Consider the following 21,762-nt stretch of genomic DNA (forward strand, 5'->3'; position numbering starts at 1 on the left):
TACTTAACTAAATGAATTGGATATAGCAATATTATACAACTAAACACACTTTTAATTAGGTTAGTCAATCAAATATTACAAAGTTATAATTGAATATTATAACGAAATTATGTGTTTGATTTCTATGATAAATTTATTTACTAGTCATTAGTTATATATTTTGTTGGGTTATAGATTGATCCCGCTAATTAATTCAATTACCAAAGTTGATTAATTAGGTCAAATTACATGCAATATGTGAAGGCATGAACAAATCACCAAATAAACTAGAGTGCAGAGGAAATTAAATTGACATTATGATTTGTTGACTAATGGGGAAAATCTCTCACAAGGCAAAAATTCTACCGGGTGATTTTCAGGTCACTACTCTCAAGAATCACTAATCAAAATCAAGAGATTACAAGTACAAGAAATCTTACCCCAAACCTGGCATATCCCAAAGTACTAACTTATAGTTAAATCTTTATACCAATCCCCAATTGGAATTGGTCTTGATTTTGTAGAGATTTCTTCCGTTTGTATTGATCTCAATTCGTGACTAACTCCTTCGCACAAATCCCAGTACATGATTAACTCCGAGCAACTGAATCTTGTTGTTGAATGCAAAGTTCTTCAATATACTTTGAAGAGATGGAAGCACTTGGTTACAGAATTCTAAGACGCATATGAATGCAGTAGCTTCACAATAAGTGTATCTCTTCTCTATGTGAGTCTCTATGTGTATAATGACTTTAAAATAAACCTTTTATATTCCCTAGAAGTTTAGTGAACAAAACCCTAGTAATTCATGTCATCATGGGCCAAAAAAAAGATTTAAAATTTTTTGGATCTACATAGCTCGATAGATCGAGAGATATTGAGGTTGTATCGAGCTTGTGTCGAGACTAGTGTCGAGGTACACTTTTTCAGCTTTTTTTCACTTGTTTCTTGGTGCAGTCTTCATGTCTTTAATAATACCACTTGTTAAAAAGTCCTGAGACATACTTTAGAATATTTTAGAAACCACTTAGAACTACCCAAATACAAGTAAAATGCGTTTTGTCAAAGAATTAGCCAACTAATGAATAATATGACCCTAACAACTGGGATATTACATACAAAGAAAATCAAAGTATATATAGAAGTGTGGATGTGGATTGTTGGAAGACTTAGACCCCAATTAAATTAATGAATTACCTAAGTTGATTAATTATTCAAATTATGTAATGGCCCAATTGTGTTTACAGTGAGCACATTATATTCCATAAATTAAGTACATGGAAAAGTAAATTTGACACGGATGATATAGTTATAATGGGAAAACCCAGAAAAAACCTCAACGGATGGTTTGAATTTTATCACCAACTTGAAGAATTAAATATGTAAAATGAAAGTTACAACAATGCAGAATATACCTGATCCTCTTAGTATTGCTATAGTTAAACTTACTCATGTGACCACATGTAATTCCAACCTAGTTAGACTCTTCTACTTCATGAATCTCTTCGGTGCATGGATACTCAATCCATATCCAACTCATCACACAACTTTTTAATGTATTAGTTTTTGTGTTGATGACTTCACTAGAATACTCTAGATCTTCAATGGAACCAGAGATGCGGCATAGTACAAAACCCTTGGTGCATATATGTCACAATAGTTTCTCCAACTTTCACTGTTCTCTCTTATCTTATAATGACCTAAAAAGCCTTTTTAAATGTCATGGAACCTCAATGCATGGATTTCTAGGTCACTTGGTCACCATGGCTGTAGACTGAAAAGTCTGGAAAAACAGAGCTTGACTTGTTGACTAGTCGAACTTGGAGTCAAGGCTTAATGAACCTTAATCGGTCAACTTGTAATTGAGCCTGCAAAACCTCTTCTTCTTGAGCAATTTCTTGACCTGTATTCTCGTGTTTTCTATGTACAACTTCAAACACATTCTTGGACACTAAAACTCAACCTAAAAATATTAAATTACATTTTTGGAAATACAGTTGCCAACACTAGATACATTTGATCCTAACATGAACCAAACTGCTAAGTTTAAAATGTATACAAACTGTTAAAGTTTACTGAACATGTGTGCAGATTAAATCAAGTCTGTTAAGGGAACCGAGTACGTGCATTGACCAAGTATGTTACATGGTAGTTAGTTTTTTTAATAGGAATAGAAACGCTTATAATTGGTAGCTTAGAGAGGGGATTTTGACCAAAAGGTTTAGTATATATGATCATGTGGGTGTGAGCGTGTGTAATGTACTCAGATCAAATGCAATTTTTCTCTCTCAGTTTCTTAGCTCATTCTCTCTATTTTCTTCTTTTCACTTAACTCATATTACTCTTGATTGTTTTAATGCATATACTGCAAATTTTACATAGTTTGAAAGCCATATGATCATAGCTTCCTGTTCAACCGATTCCACAGCCTCGAATGCTTTACTTAGTTGTCCTCAAGCTCCAATATTTTTCTATCCAAGATCTCCAATGTTGTTTCTGTGAAGCTTTAGAGCTTGCTAAAGGCTACCAGCAGTAGGACTAACTATAAACAATGAGAAATTGCTGCACAAAATACTGGAAGAGTTGCCATATTAGTACCATGCCTTTGGTTCTGCAAAAAGAACGAGTGAGCCATTATCCTTTGAAGAAATCCATGAACCCTTAAACTCAGAAGAGCAGTCACTGAAAGAAAGACTCATCAAATGACTCCACACAGAACTCGATGGCCAGGGCTGCAACATTCACAGAACAAAAACCAGGAGTGAACTCTTTTACACAAGAATTTCATCCTCACCATAGCCAAAGCAGGGGCAAATCCAATTTTAAGGATGTATGGACAAAAGCCACCAAATTTAAAGGATAAGGAGATATTGCAAGTGATCTTCAAAGAATTGATCATTCCATTTTTAAGTAACACACAAACAGGCACCTCAGTATTTGAATGTACACTCAAGTTGCAATTATTGAAACATCCAATGCATCCTTTATTCATAGAGGGATCAACTATTGCTACAAAATGGGAAAAAATTACTTTAAAAAAAAATCACCCCATGAAGGGAAATATAAATACAATGACGTGTTGTATACTTGTATGGCCAAAGCACCAATCCTAATGCTATATGTATACTTTCCCGTTGCCTCCTCATCAGAAAAGGCAAGACTATAACTCAAATTTCCTCTTGGTACACTTGTTGGCTTTCATAAGCTCCACTAAGGAGGGAAGAGGCTGAGGGACAGGAACATTCATTGTCCTATAAAACTTCCTCAATCTTTCACTATAGCTCTTTGATGATCCAATTGTTAAAGAAGCATTGTTAAGAACTTCAGTCTCTTTATCGACTGACTTCAGACATTGCACTTCAATATCTGCTATACCTGTCTTGCTTTCTGACTTATGGCATTTCACTTCAGTTTCCTCCTGGAATGAGAATTCTTCCACTTTGCTGGCAGATATTTGTGGAGGGTTATTGTTGATAGATGCAACTATTGGACCTTCATGTGAAAAACTAAAATCTTGGAGACCAAGTCTCGCTCTTCCAAATAATGTCACTTTTTTGCTTGGAGGGGACAATTTTATAAGTCCTTTTAGGCCAGTAGATACTTTTACTGGTTCAAATTGAGGTTGAGCATAAGTTTGGGTGTGCTCTTCAACCATAGGAGAAACACTAACACCTTTGACGGATACATCCAAATCTGGAGAACCTTCTGTGGAAATATCAAGAAGCTTCCAGATAGGGTCATTTGGAGCTACTTGATTGCCAAAGCAGTGTTTCTTAACAAAATCTAGCTCCATGGCCCTACAACTGGGGGTTGTTGAAACAACCCATTTAGGCACAAGAAGTTGCAGGGCCCATTCTAATTCTTCCTTGGATGAGTGAATGGAGTAACAAACATGCCAAACACCAAATTGGTCCCTTACTGCTTCATTCATTCTCAGTTTTCTTTGACTTTCATTCTCCGAGAACTCTTCCTCACATGCATACCACTGTGCTGATGGGCGGATTATGAGTGGGGCAGGCTGGCAGTGAGCTTGGGCCTCCAAAAGCTTTGCTTTTGCTCTTTCATATAGTTTAGGAAATCCATCTAATACCTGGAAGCGGGACGAGGAATCTTCAGAGATAATGTCAGGAAATGTTAGGGTTAGAGCTTGGAAACACTCTGGATTAGAGGCTTTATCAACATAGATCTTGGACCCAAATGTTTGGGACACATTTGCTAGAATTTCTTCCTGGCCGAGAAGGTCACAGGCCAGATAAACCACAGGGGCATCAGGATGCTTCCATATACAATTAATAACCTATTTCATGGAAACGTAGTTTGAAATGTAAGAAGCAGATTGAGGTTATATTGATACTGTGACATAAGAGATGTGCTTAACATTTAAGATAGAACTGTAGAGAAAAACAATCACATGCCCACACATGCACTCACTCCAACGAGAGAGAGAGAGAGAGAGTCATAAACTGCTAAGAAATATAATAATAAAACATAAACATGAAACTTTTTTATTACGCAAACAATCGTCAAGATTATAACAAGGAGAATAAAAGGTCATCTATTTTAAAATAATTTGGATGAAATATATTTCTTTCACAATTGGATGCCCTTATTGATTACTATTACTGATATATAATAATGCTAGTAAGAATTCCCAAAGCCTGCTTAAGTGCCTTACTTATGGACACTAAGATAATGATACGCATAACGAGAATGAACTGTGAATTAACAGCATCCATTTATGATATATACCTAAACCAGAGCTCATATTAACCTTGAGGTTAGATGCAGCAATAAAAAAAATGTGTAGAGGAAAATAAAGTATCCTAGTTTAAAATTAGGCCTACATAAGGGCTCATTTATAATTACACATCAAATATGAATGCCTGCTAAATGAATTAACCATTGATGAGGTTCGAAATCAGGATTCTAAGGATATGCTATCTACAGAAAAATTTTCATGATCCATAAATTAAAGATGCAGAATATTGTTTCCACAAATTTTCAAAAGATTACCTTAATGTAAAACAAACTAAAACTACAAAGGAGCAAGCAAGATAGATACTATCAATGGTAATAGCCATGAAAATAGATTTTGATTAAACCAAATACAAGTATATAAAGACAGCTGTATTATATTTGCACGTTCTGCACATTTCAATCTAACATGAGGAAAAAAAAAAAAAAAAGTATGTAGGGCTTACAGTAAGGTCATAATATACACATCGCAGCATGTTTGAGACCACCGATCACTTCATAAATTATAAAAGAAACATGAATAGAATGAAGACCATGGGTACCTGTTGGATTGCTGAGTGCTTGCTGGGAAGGTTCTGACGAAATCTCCCAAATGTGCAGTCTAGGAAAACATAATCAAGTTGACACCTTGGTACTTTTCCTTTCTTGCCAACAAACTTCTTTGGTAAACTTTGTACACACTCAGCCGTGAGTCTGCAATCTCCTGTGTGCAAGATATTACCAAAATTGCCTTCAAACAAGAACATTACAGCTCCTGAGGTTTACACAACCCATACCAGAAAAGGGACAATCTGTCAATAGAGCTTCTCAAAATCATTTTAGGTTTTGAACACAAATGAAAGAAAGAGATAAATGCATAATCAAATGGGGGATCTATTTGACAAGTAATTTATCAAAGGAGTATTGAACTGTATGAGTCTGCTGACATTTTATCTTTCGCAAATTTTAATGATTTTCCCTTGGCAACATGGCTCCTGAGATATGTACTAAGTTGATTGTGCTTCTTTGCTTTTGTAGAATAGTCTTTACTGACACACAAGCTCCCAAGTAGAAATTTCACTTACGTGATGCATTAGAAACCATTTTCTTTTGTCAGTAAAACTTAGATATAGTACTTTAGGTCTATTACATTAGGTTCCCCAATTGAATTCAAACAACTAGACCTAGTTGCATTGAATTTAATTGTGTTTTAATGGTCAATGCAATCAGGCGTTTAAATTTAATTGGGGAACATAATATACTGCTCCTAAGTTTCACCATTTTTTTTGCTAAGAGCTGATGAGATTTAGAAATAATTGCCTACACATTCTGCAAATTAAATGATCCAAGAATTTTTTATTATTTTTAAGAACTTTCTGAACAAGTTTTACTAGCATTGTTGTTTTCCTTTAGTTGATTTTCTCCCATAATTCCTAAATCCAAGACATTCCTAGCCTAATTATGTCAATATGATGCAGGCACTTGAAAATAAACAATATAATAGAAAATGTTTATTGTGTATGGCACCATATCCTAATCTTATATTCTCTGCTCTGACTACGTCTTTTGTTTATTAGGTATATAATTTTCTTCTGTGACACATTATTGCACATCATTTTAAATGTGACAAATTATTTACTTAAAAATGCAGAATATTAGGCCAGAGATACCCAACTGTTGCCCATGCTCTCTAGGGGAAATTCTGAACCACGTTAAAAGCCCCAACAAAAGACCAGCGATGGTTGAAGTAGTAACCATGTTAAAAGCCACTGACACTTAAAGGGCAAAGGGATGACACCTATTTACAAACAACAGGGCTGTTTATTCCTTAAGGGCCTGTTTGGATTGAGAGGGGGGGGGGGGGGGGGTGGGGGAGGGGGAGCAAAAAGGAGTAGAGTAGAGTTGGCCAAAAATTAGGCTAATTTTCAATCAACTCTACTCTACTCCCCCTCCCTCCCCTTCAGTCCAAACGGACCACAAATCTGTATTTAGCTAGACCAAGGAGCAGAAATTTTATTCATCATGCCTGAACTCATAAAATAGAGTAACATCCTCCCCTCCCCAGTACTTATTTTTGTTGAAGTTATAGACTTTTTATTAAACTTGGCTTCATGCCATTCACTTAAATTTCTCTCCAAAATAACTTGGAACTACATATTGCTTTGCCTGCTAATTCATCCCTCTCTAATTCTAAGGGTAACATCCACTCCAATCTCTATTCAATCGTAGCCATAAAAAATACAACATATCATTATAAGATCAAATTTAAACAAATCTTATCCCTGAAATATGCATATATAATATGAAATATCCACAATAAGAACAAAATCATACGATTTCCACAAAACCCACATGAGCAAACCAATTAAACAACAAAATACGAAACAGAGCCAATCAAAAACTATAAAAGAAGAACAATAAATTACCAGGGCAGTGGTTGGCATCAAAAGCCGTGACAGTGAAAGCCCCATCAGGATCGTCCACAACCACCGATTGCCCAATTTCAATTTCCACAAACAATGAATCATCAAGCTGCACAAACCCCACAAAATTAAGCTCAACCCAATTAAAAAAGAAAAAAAAAAACCCTGAAAGCAGAGACAAACCTGGGGGTAGTGTTGAAGGACCAGAGTCCTGGTGAGAAGGGTTGAGTAGATAGGGAAAGAGAAGTGGGAAGAGATGCCAAAGGAGTGGTCTTTGTGGGCATGAGTTAAAAAGTGGTGCCTCTTTCTCTTTGAAGAAGAAGTCCATGTGTCCACTGAGAATGGTAGCCCTTTGGGCATTTCTATTGGCATTTTCCTGCTACTAATTTGTGTTGGCAGAAATGGGTTTGAGAGGAAAAAAAAAAAATGAATAATGTTGTGAAAAAGTTTTCCTCACAGAGCTTCTATAGAAAGAGAGAATGAGAGGGAAGGATAATATAAAGTTTTCCAAGTTGGGGGGAAATGTTTTTGTAAACAATTGAGGATAATGAATCGAGATCATTGAGTTTAAGCCCGACCCGACCCGTTCATCCATCATCCAACCGTGTTTATTACTTTATTTTCTGTTTTTTTTTTTTTTTTTTTTGGGGGGTACCCGTAGGATTATGTTTAAGTACCCTCGATTTTGGCAAATGATGGAGGAGACTGTTATTTGGGTCTAAGGCAGTAGTGTTAACGTGTTAATGACTTGTTAGGAGGAGTGTTAATTCAGCCCTCATCTACAAATATTGAATCCAAATAAGGTAGTAGTCTAATAGATTTTCTCCCTAGTGTTAACGTACTTAGGAATGTGTTTGGTGGTTTTAGGCATTTTTTTTTAGTATAGTTATTAACAAATTTAAATTATACAAAGTTTAACAAAGAGATAACTTGAATATATCAACGTTAACAAAAAAAAGAAACACATACACACAAAAATACATGAATTATTATAATTTTTTTTTGTACTAATAAATAGAAAAAGAAAAAATAGAATAATAAAAGATAAAGTAAAAACTAAAAATGTTGAGAGAAGAATAATAAAATGAGACAGAGTTTGAATGATAATAGAAAAGAGAAATGAGAGAGAGTTTGAATGATAATAGAAGAGAGAGAGAGAGAGAGAGAGAGAGAGAGAGATGATATTTGCTACAACTGCGAGCCAAATTAAGAAAAGTAAAATTGTTGCGATTGCAAAGTCAAAGAAAGCATAATTACAAGCATCGCCAAGGAGAACATATAACCATAGTATTTTTCTTGAACTATTTTTTAAGGAAAAATGAACAATGAAATTATTTTTATGTAATGGGTTGAACGAGTTGCAAATTTGAATGATTAGGGATTTTAATTTTTTGTTTTTGAATAGGCTTTTTGTTGAATAATTTGTTCATTTGTTGTTGTTTGGTCTAGTCTTGTTTTTGTTTGGGATATTTTGTTGTTATTTGGGCTAATTTTTATTAAGAAGTATGTTTGGAGGGCCAAAACAACGTTCGGAGTAATGCTACATTCGGAAAAAATCTTATGCAATAAGATGTTATTGGTGAGTAAAAAAATAATATCAGTATTAGATTCAAATTAGAATCAGTAATAACTTACCACATAAGATTTATTACAAAATTATTGTGGAAATGTTGTAGATGTAACATTACTCTTACTTTTGTAGAGCCAAATTCTTGTGATTTTCAAGTCATGGTATTCAACATATTTATTAGGGCTGTCAAAATAGGTTAGTTTATTATAATTTTATTTTGCAAGTATATATAAATATTTTTTGTTAGTCAAGGTGGTCTTGTGACCTCCCTAAGTTAAACTTGGAGCCGCCGTTGGGTCTATAATTGAGATTGGGTATTAAAAGACAGCCTTGTTTATTCATTTTATTTTAAACACTAGTAGAGCTTGAGCTCATTATCAAACAAAAAAAACTTGATTTATATTTTTGTTAAAATTTTTTTAAGTTCGAGCTTGTGCACAAATTACTTTTACCCCATCACAAATTTACGAATAATATTGTGAATAAGTTTTTCTCTAAGAGATCTCCATGTAGGAGCTTCTATATAGAATTTGAGGGAAGGGAAGGAAACTTTTCTAAGAGGGGAAAGTTTTTGTAATTTTTAAAAATATATATATAAAAAAAGAGGTTAGGAAATTTTTGTACAAAAAGAAAATATGAAAAAAAAGGGTTAAAGAGTATGTTCAATTTTTTTTTTTTAATATGAAAAAAAAATATGGGCCATGTAGAACTAATCGACCCATCAAAAACCAATAAAGATTATCTTTTTTATCGTATATAAACATACGGGTCAGATCAAATTAACTCCAAATTTTATAATTTAATCTTTACCATCATAGGCCAACTTGCAAAATATAATTGAACTCTTGACTAAGTTAATATGATTTTGAAATCACATGTATGGTACCTACTTCTTGCAGATGTGATTTGCGTTGATATAACCAGATAAAACATCCATACCTATCAAAATAAAATAAAATAAAATATCCATCTATTATTTGAGCTATAACTTTGAAGAAAAATATATTAATGAGAATGGGAAGCAAGTGGAAAATACTACTTATCATTGGCTGAAATACTAAATGTAAGGTTGAATTTTATCAACCATCTTGTTGGCTTTATTCTGTGCCAAATTTACTTGTATTTTAGCAATTAGTAACATTGTATTTAGATGGGAATCATGTAAGGGTAGTGTGTGAGAGAGTGTGAAGAAATGCTCAAGATTGTGCAAAGAAGCAGGGACTCGCGACTGGATCTTACAGGTGGCTCACGGCTTGCAAGCCGCCAGAAAGTTGCACACGTGCTAAGCATGCCAGAAGCTGAAGAGTCGCGCCAGCTGTTGCACTACAGGACAAATGTCCCAGACTGGCCAGGCCATTAGCTCGCGACTCAACCCAGTCGCGAGGTCAAGTCACCAGAACACCCTGTTTGGGAAAATTTTGAGAGAGCTTATACCTACGATATTGAGAGAGCTTCCAGAGAAAATTTTGAGAGAGAAACCCTAGAGAAAAACAAGATTGATTCATCTACAATCTTCACATAGAGATTTTTCAAATTCCTCTACTCTTTTCCTCTCCATTGTCAAATCCTTGAGAGATACATTACCAAAACCTTTTCTCATCATACCTATACATGTGAGAAGGCCATTTGTGTTTGGGAAGTAGTTAAGAAGGAACCAATTTCATATTGGTAGATGCTATGGTCAAGTAGCGGAATCCGGCAAGTTAAAGAAGAAATAGATTCGGCGTAACCTCGTTGGAGTAGGAGCTTGGAGGGCTTAGGTACATTGGGTAGATTAGGCTTGGAGGGTCTTCTACTGTTCATGTATCCCAACTACATTCTTTAGTGGATTGTTTACCGCTTGGAGGGCGGCGGAGAGGTTTTACGTCGAGGGTTTCGGTTTCCTCTTCAATAACACATTGAGTGTTGTCCTTGTGTTTGCATCTTTCTTCCCTTAATCTTTTTTATTTAATTTCTACTGTGGATGTGATTTTATTTGGTTTAGATTGTTTATCAATTCCGTTTTAAGCTTGTGTTCATGTTCCGCACATTAATTGTTTGACATTAAGCTTGAATTGGTAATTTGTAATTTGGGGGTCTAAACATTCTTAGTGTTTTATACTCTAATTGAACTCTCACTAAAACTGCAAATGAAATTACATAGTTAACTTTCCAAGCATAATACTCAGGTTCATAGAATCCGGATATAAGACAAGGTATAAGAAACAAATAGAACACTCCTTGTTCAATAAACCAATAGCATACTTATCTAGTATGCCATTGAAGATGGAGTAGGTATTTCTATCGGCATTTTAATTTCCTACTACTATGTTTTGGGAGAATCAATTTGAGAGGAACATGGCACATTCTCATCAACACGTTAGGTAAAGTTTATGTGAATAACAACCTAATTTAATCTATGAAAAAACTTTGGCTACAAACTTGATTGTAGCATTAGGCTTCAAACTACTTTAAGAAGTTGAAATGTGTACTTTGCACATGACTCACTTGTTGGTTGGCCAAGCGTGGTTAAGAGCATCTTTAACAATCTCTCTAAATTTATATACAATTTGAAGAATGAATAGTGATTTTTTCCTTTTACCTACTTATTTTTTCAAATACACTTTTCAACAGGCTCTCTATATTTTTCTCTATCCTATTAAAATATTATTTCTTTATTCTTTTTTTAACATTTCTTCATTCATTCCTAATGTATATATTTTACAAATTCCAAACAACATTAATAATTATATATGTTTTTTTAATGAGAAGTGTTGCGTTTATAACATTTTTTTCACAATAATTTTTTTTTCTCCTCCACACACATACACCTACCTCTCTCTCTATCTTCACTTTTGTTTTACTTTTTGTTTTTCAGTTCTTGATCTCCAGAGCATATCTCTAGCTCTCCCTCTTTCTCTTTCTTTCTCTCTCTCTCTTACACACACACACACAAATCTCTCTCCCTCTATCTCACACAAAAAAATTCTCTCTCTCTCTCTCTCTCTCTCTCTCTCTCTCTCTCTCTCATACACATGTAGATCATCAATAGAGAACAAAGACTAGAGAGAGTTGGTCTTTTAAATCCACGTTCATGCATACCGATCGTCCTCCTCCCCACTTCTAGGAACACGCAGCTTAATCAGCATATGGGTCAGATCGACGTTCTACACATTTTTTTTTTTGGGGGGTGGGGGGGGGGGGGGGGGGGTTTGTTTGATTAGTTTTATTTTATATGAAAGATTGTATTTTCTCCCTCTTGAGCTCAGAGACGATTGAGAGAGAGAAAAAAAATTTGGGATGAGTTTGTAGCGGTTGTAAATATTAAGTAAAAATTGAATATTTTAATTGATTGGTTTAATTTTTTATTCTCATAAATTGTTTTGCTAATGAACAGTAAGTCATCAGACCAAGAGAGCCACTGTTCATTAGCAAACAATTTTTTGCTCATGAACAGTGATTTAGAGAGACTGTTGGAGTAATCTTTTGTGGGTTTACTCTCCAAATTTTGGGTTTAAAGAGCTTGTTAGAGATGCTCTAAGTGAGTTGTGTGCATTGCGCTTGAAAAGTACACATACCAACTTCTGAGAATAGTTTGTAGTCTAAATCTCTAACCAGGTTTATAGCCAAATTTGTCCTTAATCTAATGCATCATTTGGCATACCTGATTATAGGATCATATACAAACTCATCTTACTCGACATGCTGAAACTTGGATCTTATGGAGCTTCTTAGAAAAGTCATGTATAAAATAGATTGTCTTTAATTTAATGGTTCTCAACCATGATTAGGTCACTCCAAATTTTGCAATTTCATCTTATCACTAGCAGAATAGAATTAACTCCTTAACAGATTTGACTAGCCAACATGATCTTGGAAGAACATGAATGAAACCTAATACTCCTTATTCTATCTTGTCAGGCATTGTTATCACGTGATTACTTTTGTTCTTGAAAATTGGGTAACCATAGCATGGATATATGTGATTTGTATTAATATAAACAAATCATCCATCCTTCTATTATTTAACATCGACCTTTGAAGAAAAATGTATTGACGAGGAATTGGTAGCAAGTGGGAAATACATCTTATTATTTGCTTGAATATATTACAACTACAAATTAAATTAAATAGTTGATTTTCAAAGCATAATATCAATAGAATTAAACATAGATACAAGTTTTAGGGAAATTATTTTGAGTTACTCACAAACGTATGAAACACAAATATAAGACAAGGTATAAGAAACATGCAGAACACTCCTTATGCAATAAACCATGACCATGCTTATCTAGTATGCCAGAAGAATCTCTCCATCCATTGTAAAACTTTGAAGGTTCGCAGTCTTTATGGGCCTGCGATACAACATAAAGAGGAAAATAGCAAAGTAAGTAAATTATTTAATTAATACCAACATTAAGAGGGTGAAAAGTATGATTTTTGACCTTCCATGTAGTCAAACATGTTGTATTAACTCCTAGAGCCAAGAAGAATGTCCCTGGCCAAATGCACCTCAGAAATGGCCTTGCTAATGTCCCATCGTTCTTGTGGCAAATCCACAGAGCACGCCACTCCAACCTTGACCATGGATATCAAACACTCCTCTTTTCTATTTGTAGGGCTAAAATTATGATTATCAATCACTTCATCAACATTATTTAAAAGCTTTGAGTCAACAATCTCCATTACACAATTAGGCAAGGCCATGCTAGCATAACGGTGAAGGTTAAAGCCTCCCTCAAACATGTGATCTGTGAGCCTCTTTCCTGTTATCATCTCTAACAATAAGATTCCATAGCTGTAGACATCCCCTTTGGTTGACACCTCACTTCCTAGACCGTATTCTGTCATTCAGGATATTTGACATAAATAATACATTCACATGACAATTAGGGATCTAAAATTAATGTAATCATGGTTAATGTGGGAAAGCATATATTAACAATTAAAAGACCAGTAAATTTTTGTTACCTGGAGGAGTGTAGCCGATTGTTCCCCTTATTCCAATTGAGCTGCTTTGTTTTGGAATTGTAAGTTCTGAAAGAAGTTTTGCAAGCCCAAAATCTCCAACATGAGCTGTCATATCATAATCGAAGAGAATGTTACTTGGCTTTAGATCACAGTGAACAACTGGCACTAGACAATGGTAGTGTAGGTAATCGAGTGCACATGCAACATCAATAGCAATGTTTGTTCTTTGAAGAAGGTTCAAATTTTGTATCTTTGCTTGCTCTGTATCTGTTTCCAAATCCATATGTAACCATTTTTCTAGACTTCCATTTGGCATGAACTCATAAACTAGAGCCTTAAAATCATTTCCCTGAAAATCCACACTTGAGCAGGAAGTTATTATCTTCACAAGATTCTGGTGACGAATATTTTTCAAGGCATCACACTCAGAGATGAAGCTCCTAAGAGCACCTTGACGTTGAAGATTTAGTACCTTGACTGCAACAATTGACCCATCTTCACCAAGGATGCCTTTATACACTGAACCAAAACTACCCACACCAATCAAATTTGTTAATGAGAACCCATCTGTTGCTTTGAGAAGCATTTGGTAAGACACTTTCAAAAGCGACTTTCTCAAGGTAGGTCCTGAAGACTCATCTTTTCTTATATTTTTGGGACAATAAAATAAGAAAAAAGACATTGTGGCAACTACAAGGAGCACACATGCCACTAAGATTACAATTGTGAGTGTGAGAGACCACTTTGTTTTCTTCTCTTTTTTAGTTAAGCAACTAGGCAACATGAGTTTTGATATGCCCCCACAAAGCTTGATATTTCTGACCACTGATATTGAGCTAGCATTTGCAAACACTCCTTTTGTTGGAACCTCTCCTTGAAAATCATTGAATGATAAATTCAAATTCTTGAGGGAGAGTTTTTCCAAGAAATTTGGAATTTGACTAGAGAAGTTATTTCGAGAAAGATCCATGACTTGAATACCTCTCAAAGAACTCAGGGATGTTGGAATTTCTCCTTGAAATAAATTGCCCTCCACATAAAGGTACTCAAGGCTTGTGCAAGAGCCTAGGCTGCTTGGAATTTTACCAGACAACTTGTTTTCAGATAAGTTCAACATTGCTAAATGGACTAACTTGCCGACTTCTGATGGTAATGATCCTACGAAAAAGTTTTGTGCTAAACTGAGTCTAATTGATAGCATGGAAATTGCAAAGAGTTGCTTTGGAATGGTGCCAGTGAGATTGTTTTGAGAAAGATCTTGCAACAACAAATTTTGGCAATTTTCTATACTTGATGGGATAGTTCCTTACAATTTGTTATTATTTAAGGACAGCTCATTTAATAATGATAGGTTTCCAAGGGTAATTGGTAACCTTCCTGAGAGCCTATTGTTACTCAAAGAAAATCGTTGTAACTTTTGAAGATTACCAATATCACTTGGGATTATCCCTGTAAATTTGTTGCCATCCATAAATAAGTTGTTCAAGTTAACTAGGTTGCCTATCCCTAAAAGGGATCTCTCCAAAAATAAGATTTTGGTCAATCGCAAAAAATGTAAGCTGGGTAGAAAAATTTCCCAAAACATTAGGCAATGTACCTTCAAATTGATTCATCTCGAGATCCAGCTTCTGCAAACTGCTACAATTGGCTAGAGATTGAAAAAAATTCATTTCATCATCATCTCCACTTCCTAAATTATACTTAACTCTGAAGCATTAGATAATGAGACCGGAAGAGGTCCGGTAAACTTGTTTTCATAAATTTGAAGCCACTGGAGATGAGGAAGGGTGAGGAATAAGTCTGCTGGAAGGCTTCCACTAAGATCATTTCTGGCGAATGACAAAATAACAATAGACGAAAGATTATATAAAGATGGAGGGACCAAACCAGAGAGTTCGTTTCCCATCAGTCCAAGTGTGTCTAAGCTTCTCAATTGACCCAAGGCATCTGGAATGTATCCTCCCAAGACATTATGGGCTGCAGATAAAATTTGAAAAGAGCTAAAGTTTCCAATGTAAGATGGGATTTCTCCTGTGAGATTGTTGTTGCGAACAAGAAGAAACTCCAGCTTTGACAAAGAAGCAAGCTCCTTTGGGATTGACCCTGAAAGGTTATTTTTAGAAACTCCAAGATATTTAAGTTTAGAGCAATGGGAAAGGTTTGCAGGAATTTTCCCTTGGAAGGAGTTATTAGTCAGGCTCAATCCTCACAACCTGAGTAGACGACCAACTTCATCTACGATTTGGCCTCCAATGGTGTTGTTGTCGAGCTTGATTACCCTAATGAAGCTGAGGTTGCCTATGTATGGAGACAAGGAACCCACCAAACCTCTGGACCTCATATCTAATACAATGACTCTTCTATGCTTGTGGCCGCACGTAATGCCTTCCCACTCGCAGAAATGGAGGGAATCATTCCGCGAGCTCAAAATGTTTTCAGGGCCATGTGTTATCTTCTTTTTGAAGGCCAACAAAGCTTGATGATCCGTCTCATTCCCACCAAAATAACTGAAGGTGGAAGTACTACTACCAGCAAAAATAGTTGGAATTTTTACATGCAGGAGTGCAATGAACAAGAGAAGGATGGCTTGGAAGTGAATTGGACACAATAGTCTGAGACTCATTGCTGCAAGTGAAAATCCTCTTCCTTGCTTTTTCATTTCCGATGTGCAAAATTTAGGTTCGCTTAATAAAATGGGGCGTCACTTCTACAGAGGCCTAGACCTTTTTTTGTGGGTATGACTGATGCCTTACTTGAGCTTGACAAGATAAGGTGGGAGTCTATTTAGTGCAAATGCAGGTGCACCAGGGTTTAATTGATGATGAAAATAGGTCTCTATTAGTATTTATTTCACCGTACTACAAGCCCCACCCGTTTGACGTAGCCAAATTCAATTAATTGCAGATGTACTTCTTCACAGGTAAGCTGCCATGTCATTTTTTTATGGTATTTTGTTTTAAACTACTATGTTTTAACATAATTTTCTGATGAATCCATCAAATAAATTGTTTTCCCAGTTGAAGCATGATCATTTGTTTACTTTTGCATGAAATATTTGATAATAAAATTTTCTCATATTTGAGGCCACACAAGAAGCAATTACTGTGTGTTTTTAAAAAATTATTCTAAAAAAAAAAGATAGTAGCTTAGTCCCATATTGGTGAGGTTAGCTTGCTCCTCTTGGTTTAACACCCTAGTCTACGTAGTCAAAGGTTAGACCCTCTTGACTGGCTAGTCTAGGTGAACTAATGAGTTGAGCCCGAGTGAGTGAGTCAGTGTAAAATTCCTGTGTGTTTAAAAAATTATTCTCAAAAAATAAAAAATAAAATAACTGTAAGTATCTTAGATCATTTTTATGATTTGCAAGGTAAGAGCATTTGTGTCAATTCGTATAAAATTTTCTATCTATTTTATCATAAAATCTTATTTTTCTGTTTTACACGGCAACTTCTCAAAAACACTCATATCAGATTATGAATTATACACTCTATTTTATTTATATAATTTTTTTTCACTTTTTTATTATCTCTTAGCTACCCTTTTAACCTTTCTAAACATGCACGCACAAACACACTCTACCCATTCCTCTAAACACACACTTTCTCTCTCTACCCAGTTCTAAACACACTCAAATCGCCTCTGTCCACTTGAGCCTCCATGGGCATGAGCTAGAGCCTCCTTTGCTCATATTGCCTCTCCCTCTCCCTCACGGTCAGATCACCTCTCCCTATGTTTAAACCCTAGGCCACCACAAGTATCCAGTTCTGTCACAAGCACAAATCCACAAGCATAGAGACTCGTTCAAATCGACCCACAAACACTGATCTCTACCACAAGCACCGAGACTTGTTCTAATCAACCCCTAAGCACCGACCCACAACCATGAATTTGCAACAATGCTTTCTTTGTCTTTGTTGGTGTGTCCGTGTGTGGGAGTGTTTACTTTCCCATTGATTTTATGGTCAGATTATTATGTATTGTAAAATGTAATGTTGTGATGATGGTGGTTGGGAGGTGGGTGGACGGATTGATCGGTTGTAGAGATAGAGAGTGCGATGGAGAAGAAGAGAGAGAGGGTGGAGGTATAATGATGAGAGAAAAATTAATAAAATATTTACACAACAATAGACAAGCTGATGCGGTTTAATTTTAGGAGAAATTGTGTAAATTTTACCTCTTTTTCTATTATGCACCCACTTATGCGAGTGCTCTAAATTAATTAAAAGAAACACAATTTTTTTCTTAACTGCATTGACATTGGGAAAAAACAATAGGAGTTACAAAGTGTCAAACTACTTACATTCAGAAAGTAAATTGCGTGCATTTGAAATGCAAAGGATCAACCAACGCCCATAATAAAGTATATAATAGCTTTCAAGTCTGCTGGTGCTAGAAATTTTACTGAAAGGTTTGCATATTTGGATATGATGAGATTTAGGCATTCAGCCACCCTTTTCAAAAAATTCAAAGAATTGAAAAATGGAAATATTCAAGGTTTTTAAGGTTGGACCAGAGTTTAACCAAGGTCGAACTGTGATGAAGTTAAAATTAATTTAACATTAATTAAAATACAAATAAAGGTATTAAATGTGTAAAAATATAAAAATTTACCTAAAAAAATCTAAAGCAATTTAAATAACTTTCAAATGAATTTTCATTATTTTTATAAAGTGAATAGAATTAATAAAATATAAAAAAGCTTTAAAAAATTTTGTTTATAGTAATCTTTCAATTAAAAAGCATTTTAATTAAAAATAAAAATCATTTTTATCATAAATTTACAAATTTCAAAGTCACATGTAATGATGTAAAAGCATAATTGAACACAAAAAAAAATTAGCAAATACTATTAAGTAAATGAGAGAGAAAGGAGTGACGTTCAGATAAAATAAGCAGCCAGTACAGAATGGTACCCGAGCTTGATGGACTTGGGTACCATGTACAGTACTCGAGCCCACAAAGCTCGAGTACTAAATGGCCAAATTTTTTATTTTTTTAATTAAACTTCCCATGTCATGGTGCCACGGTGGATTAAAAAAATATGGTACTCAAGCTCACCAAGCTCGAGTACCACAAAAAGTGGTAGATCACTATATTTTTCCGAAATAGTGTTTCTGCGCAAAATATTTCAAGAATTGATGGTAATTGGCTATTTTGCTCGTGGGAGGAGACTGTTATTTGGGTCTAAGGCGGTGGTGTTAGCGTGTTAGAACATTCATATCAGTGGTGTTAAAAATTATTTTATTTATTTTATTATTTCACTTTACAATACACCTAAAATTAAAGTTTCTAATTTTTTTACTACTTTATCTAAAATAATATAAACAACTTATTAAAATAATAATAAAAACAACTACTACAAAAATCTATAGCAATTAGCAACTAGCCATAGTCACCTCCACCGTCAGCAACAACCACCATTGTGGCAACCACAACCCATTGCAAAAAAAAAAAAAAAAAAAAAAAAAACAAAACAAAACCACAACCCACCTCCATAGTTAAGCCCATGAAACTCATAGCCAAAATCCACGAAACCCACCTCCACAGCCAAAATCAACCACCACTACCACTACCACTACCACAACCACTAAACTCATATGAACAAACACAAAAACAAGAACCATATCACAACCACCACATACCCAAATTCGATCTCACTTCTGATCATCACAACAAGAAGAGAAGAAAACCCACAAGGAAAAGAGAGGGAGAGAGGGGCAAGAGACAAAGAAGAGAGAACTAACAACGAATGAGAACTGGCATAAGTGCGAGACAAAAAGAAGAGAGAGAATTTGGGTTTTTTAATTGAAGGAATAGCAAGAATGTTAATACAATATTATGTTTTATTTTTAACAACTCGCTATAGTCAACTAATATCTATACCAGTTTATTGTGGCTGAGTTGCCAAAAAAAAAAAAAAAAGATTTTAGCATCTTCGACAAAGCATGGTTTTTGGGTTCTTTGGTGATTAAATAACTTGTTATGCTAAAATACACACCAATGTGAATGCTCTTTACGACTTAGGAGGAGTGTTAATTCAGCCCTCATCTACGAATATTGAATCCAAATAAGATAGTTGTCTAATAGATTTTCTCCATAGTTTTAACATACTTAGGAATGTATTTGGTGGTTTTAGGAATTTTTTTTAGGGTAGTCACTAACAAAGTTAAATTATACAAAATTTAACAAAAAGATAATTTGAATATATCAACGTTACCAAAAAAAGAAATACATACACACACAAAAATACATGAAGTATTATAATTTCTTTGTACTAATAAAGAGAAAAAGGAAAAAAAAAAAGAATAATAAAAGATAAAGTGAAAATGGAGAAAGAGAGAAAGAGAGACAGAGACAAAGATAGAGAGACAGATGATATTTGCTACAAATGCAAGCCAAACTAAGGAGAGTAAAATTATTGCGATTGCAAAGTCAAAGAGAGTATAATTGCAAGCATCGCCAAGGAGAACTTACGACCACAGTATTTTTTTTTTTCACTGTTTTTTTAAGGAAAAATGAAATTAGAAATTATTTTACATAATAGGTTGAACGAGTTGCAAATTTGAATGACTAGGGATTTTTATTTTTATTTTTTGTTTTTGAATAGGCTTTTTGTTGAATAATTTGTTCATTTGTTATTGTTTGGTTTAGTCTTGTTTTTGTTTGGGATATTTTTGTTGTTATTTGGACTAATTTTTATTAAGTATGTTTGGAGGGCTAGAACAATGTTCAAAGTAATGCAACATCCATAAAATTTTCACAAAAAATCTTATGCAATAAGGTGTTATTGGTGAGTAAAAAAGTAATTTCAGTATTTGACCCAAATTACAATTTGTAACAACTTACAACATAAGATTTGTTACAAAATTATTGTGAAAATATTGTGAATGTAGCATTACTCTTACCTTTGTGAAACCAAATTCTTGTGATTTTCAAGTCATGGTATTCAACATTTTTATTAGGGCGGTCAAAATAGGTTAGTTTATTATAATTTCTTTTATTTTGCAATTATATATAAACATTTTTTGCTAGTCAAGGTGGTCCTGTGACCACCCTAAGTTAAACATGGAGCCACCACTAGGTCTATAATCGAGCATAAGTATTAAAAGACAGCCCTATTCATTCATTTTATTTTAAACACTAGTAGAGCTTGAGCTCATTATCAAACAAAAAAGCTTGATTCATTTTTTTGTTAAAATTTTTGAAGTTCGAGCTTGTGCACAAACTACTTTTACCCCATCACAAATTTATGAATAATATTGCGAATAAATGATATATTATACCACATTACGAAATAATTATATATTCTTTTTTGGGAGAAGAAATAATTATAATATATTCTCACGCAGTGGGTGAGCTTGTGACTAATTTTCCATCAAAGAAGTGACAATTTTCGTAAGCAATATTTTCCAAATATGCATAACTCATAATGTCCAAATACGGGTTTCAGAATATGAAACAGCTCAAGGACGAAACAGAAGCAGGGGCAATTACAGTTCTTACTGGGCTTTATGCCGCACGTGGATCAAGCCATCTTACAATTTGATTCATCATATGATTGGCCTCATGGAAGTTCACATTTTCATGTCTACAGGTTTAAACTGAAATAACACAATTAAATTTATAAATGTTTACAAATTAATCAATAAAATATTTTGAAATAGACGTACGACCGAGAAGTTATACAATCCAATTACCAAAAGACAACGCAGAGGCATTGAGAAGAATCCCTTGCTACAGCTGCAACCTGCAGGTCCATAGTAACGCAAACCAGGCATTTGATGAAATCTTCCAGTATTTGATATTGTTTTTGGTGAAAGGTCTTTCAATCTGCAGAATTTATTTACATCACACAGGTATTTCAATGTATACTCAAATTATGCATTGTGAAACTATATATTCTCTGTTGGAATTGTTTTTATTGCTATTACTTAATTAAACAGACAAAACCAGCACACAGTTTACTTGATAAAATGTCTTCATGGAAAAAAAAAATTAGCACGACTACAAGGGCCGTGAGTGTATTACCCATACAATATCCAAGCAGTTGCAACATAACAAAAACTTCAATAACACAAGCTGAAACACTTCATTTATGTATATATG

At 34.5% G+C, this 21,762-nt stretch overlaps 3 protein-coding genes across 4 annotated transcripts; all 3 read right to left on the bottom strand.

Annotated features, from left to right (window-relative positions):
• Positions 1-2,912: 2,912 nt before the first annotated feature.
• Positions 2,913-7,646, bottom strand: LOC126702602 (uncharacterized). Of its 2 annotated transcripts, none has more exons than XM_050401350.1 (4): positions 7,320-7,646; positions 7,140-7,245; positions 5,277-5,488; positions 2,913-4,276 (listed from the first exon to the last, which is right to left on the bottom strand). In XM_050401350.1, exons 1-4 carry the CDS (start codon positions 7,506-7,508, stop codon positions 3,140-3,142), a joined length of 1,644 nt encoding a protein of 547 aa, XP_050257307.1. In that variant the 5' UTR covers positions 7,509-7,646; the 3' UTR covers positions 2,913-3,139. The 2 variants fall into 2 exon arrangements, with proteins under 2 accessions (XP_050257307.1, XP_050257308.1); XM_050401351.1 differs by having other exon boundaries at positions 5,277-5,525; positions 7,320-7,360.
• Positions 7,647-12,683: 5,037 nt separating this feature from the next.
• Positions 12,684-15,349, bottom strand: LOC126702550 (receptor kinase-like protein Xa21). Its single transcript, XM_050401282.1, has 3 exons — positions 13,657-15,349; positions 13,131-13,529; positions 12,684-13,040 (listed from the first exon to the last, which is right to left on the bottom strand). The coding sequence occupies exons 1-2, from the start codon at positions 14,855-14,857 to the stop codon at positions 13,156-13,158; spliced, it is 1,575 nt and encodes a 524-aa protein (XP_050257239.1). The 5' UTR covers positions 14,858-15,349; the 3' UTR covers positions 12,684-13,040; positions 13,131-13,155.
• Positions 15,347-16,315, bottom strand: LOC126703893 (probable LRR receptor-like serine/threonine-protein kinase At3g47570). The gene is made up of 2 exons (XM_050402953.1): positions 15,985-16,315; positions 15,347-15,759 (listed from the first exon to the last, which is right to left on the bottom strand). The coding sequence occupies exons 1-2, from the start codon at positions 16,313-16,315 to the stop codon at positions 15,347-15,349; spliced, it is 744 nt and encodes a 247-aa protein (XP_050258910.1).
• Between the last annotated feature and the right edge of the window lie 5,447 nt (positions 16,316-21,762).

Source organism: Quercus robur, chromosome 10 (assembly GCF_932294415.1).
Source record: "Quercus robur chromosome 10, dhQueRobu3.1, whole genome shotgun sequence".
NCBI classification, from domain to species: Eukaryota; Viridiplantae; Streptophyta; class Magnoliopsida; order Fagales; family Fagaceae; genus Quercus; species Quercus robur.

What these genes read in the sequence shown, in the direction of transcription:
- LOC126702602 (XM_050401350.1), bottom strand. Translation starts at nt 7,508, where the DNA reads ATGCCAATAGAAATGCCCAAAGGGCTACCATTCTCAGTGGACACATGG. An exon ending in TCCTTCAACACTACCCCCAG is followed by an intron (nt 7,246 to 7,319) that starts GTTTGTCTCTGC and finishes GGGTTTGTGCAG; the next exon opens with CTTGATGATTCATTGTTTGT. An exon ending in AGCACTCAGCAATCCAACAG is followed by an intron (nt 4,277 to 5,276) that starts GTACCCATGGTC and finishes TCCATGAAATAG; the next exon opens with GTTATTAATTGTATATGGAA.
- LOC126703893 (XM_050402953.1), bottom strand. Translation starts at nt 16,315, where the DNA reads ATGAAAAAGCAAGGAAGAGGATTTTCACTTGCAGCAATGAGTCTCAGA. An exon ending in ATTAGATATGAGGTCCAGAG is followed by an intron (nt 15,760 to 15,984) that starts GTTTGGTGGGTT and finishes ATAACCTTTCAG; the next exon opens with GGTCAATCCCAAAGGAGCTT.
- LOC126702550 (XM_050401282.1), bottom strand. Translation starts at nt 14,857, where the DNA reads ATGCTATCAATTAGACTCAGTTTAGCACAAAACTTTTTCGTAGGATCA. An exon ending in AATCGGCTACACTCCTCCAG is followed by an intron (nt 13,530 to 13,656) that starts GTAACAAAAATT and finishes CCTGAATGACAG; the next exon opens with AATACGGTCTAGGAAGTGAG.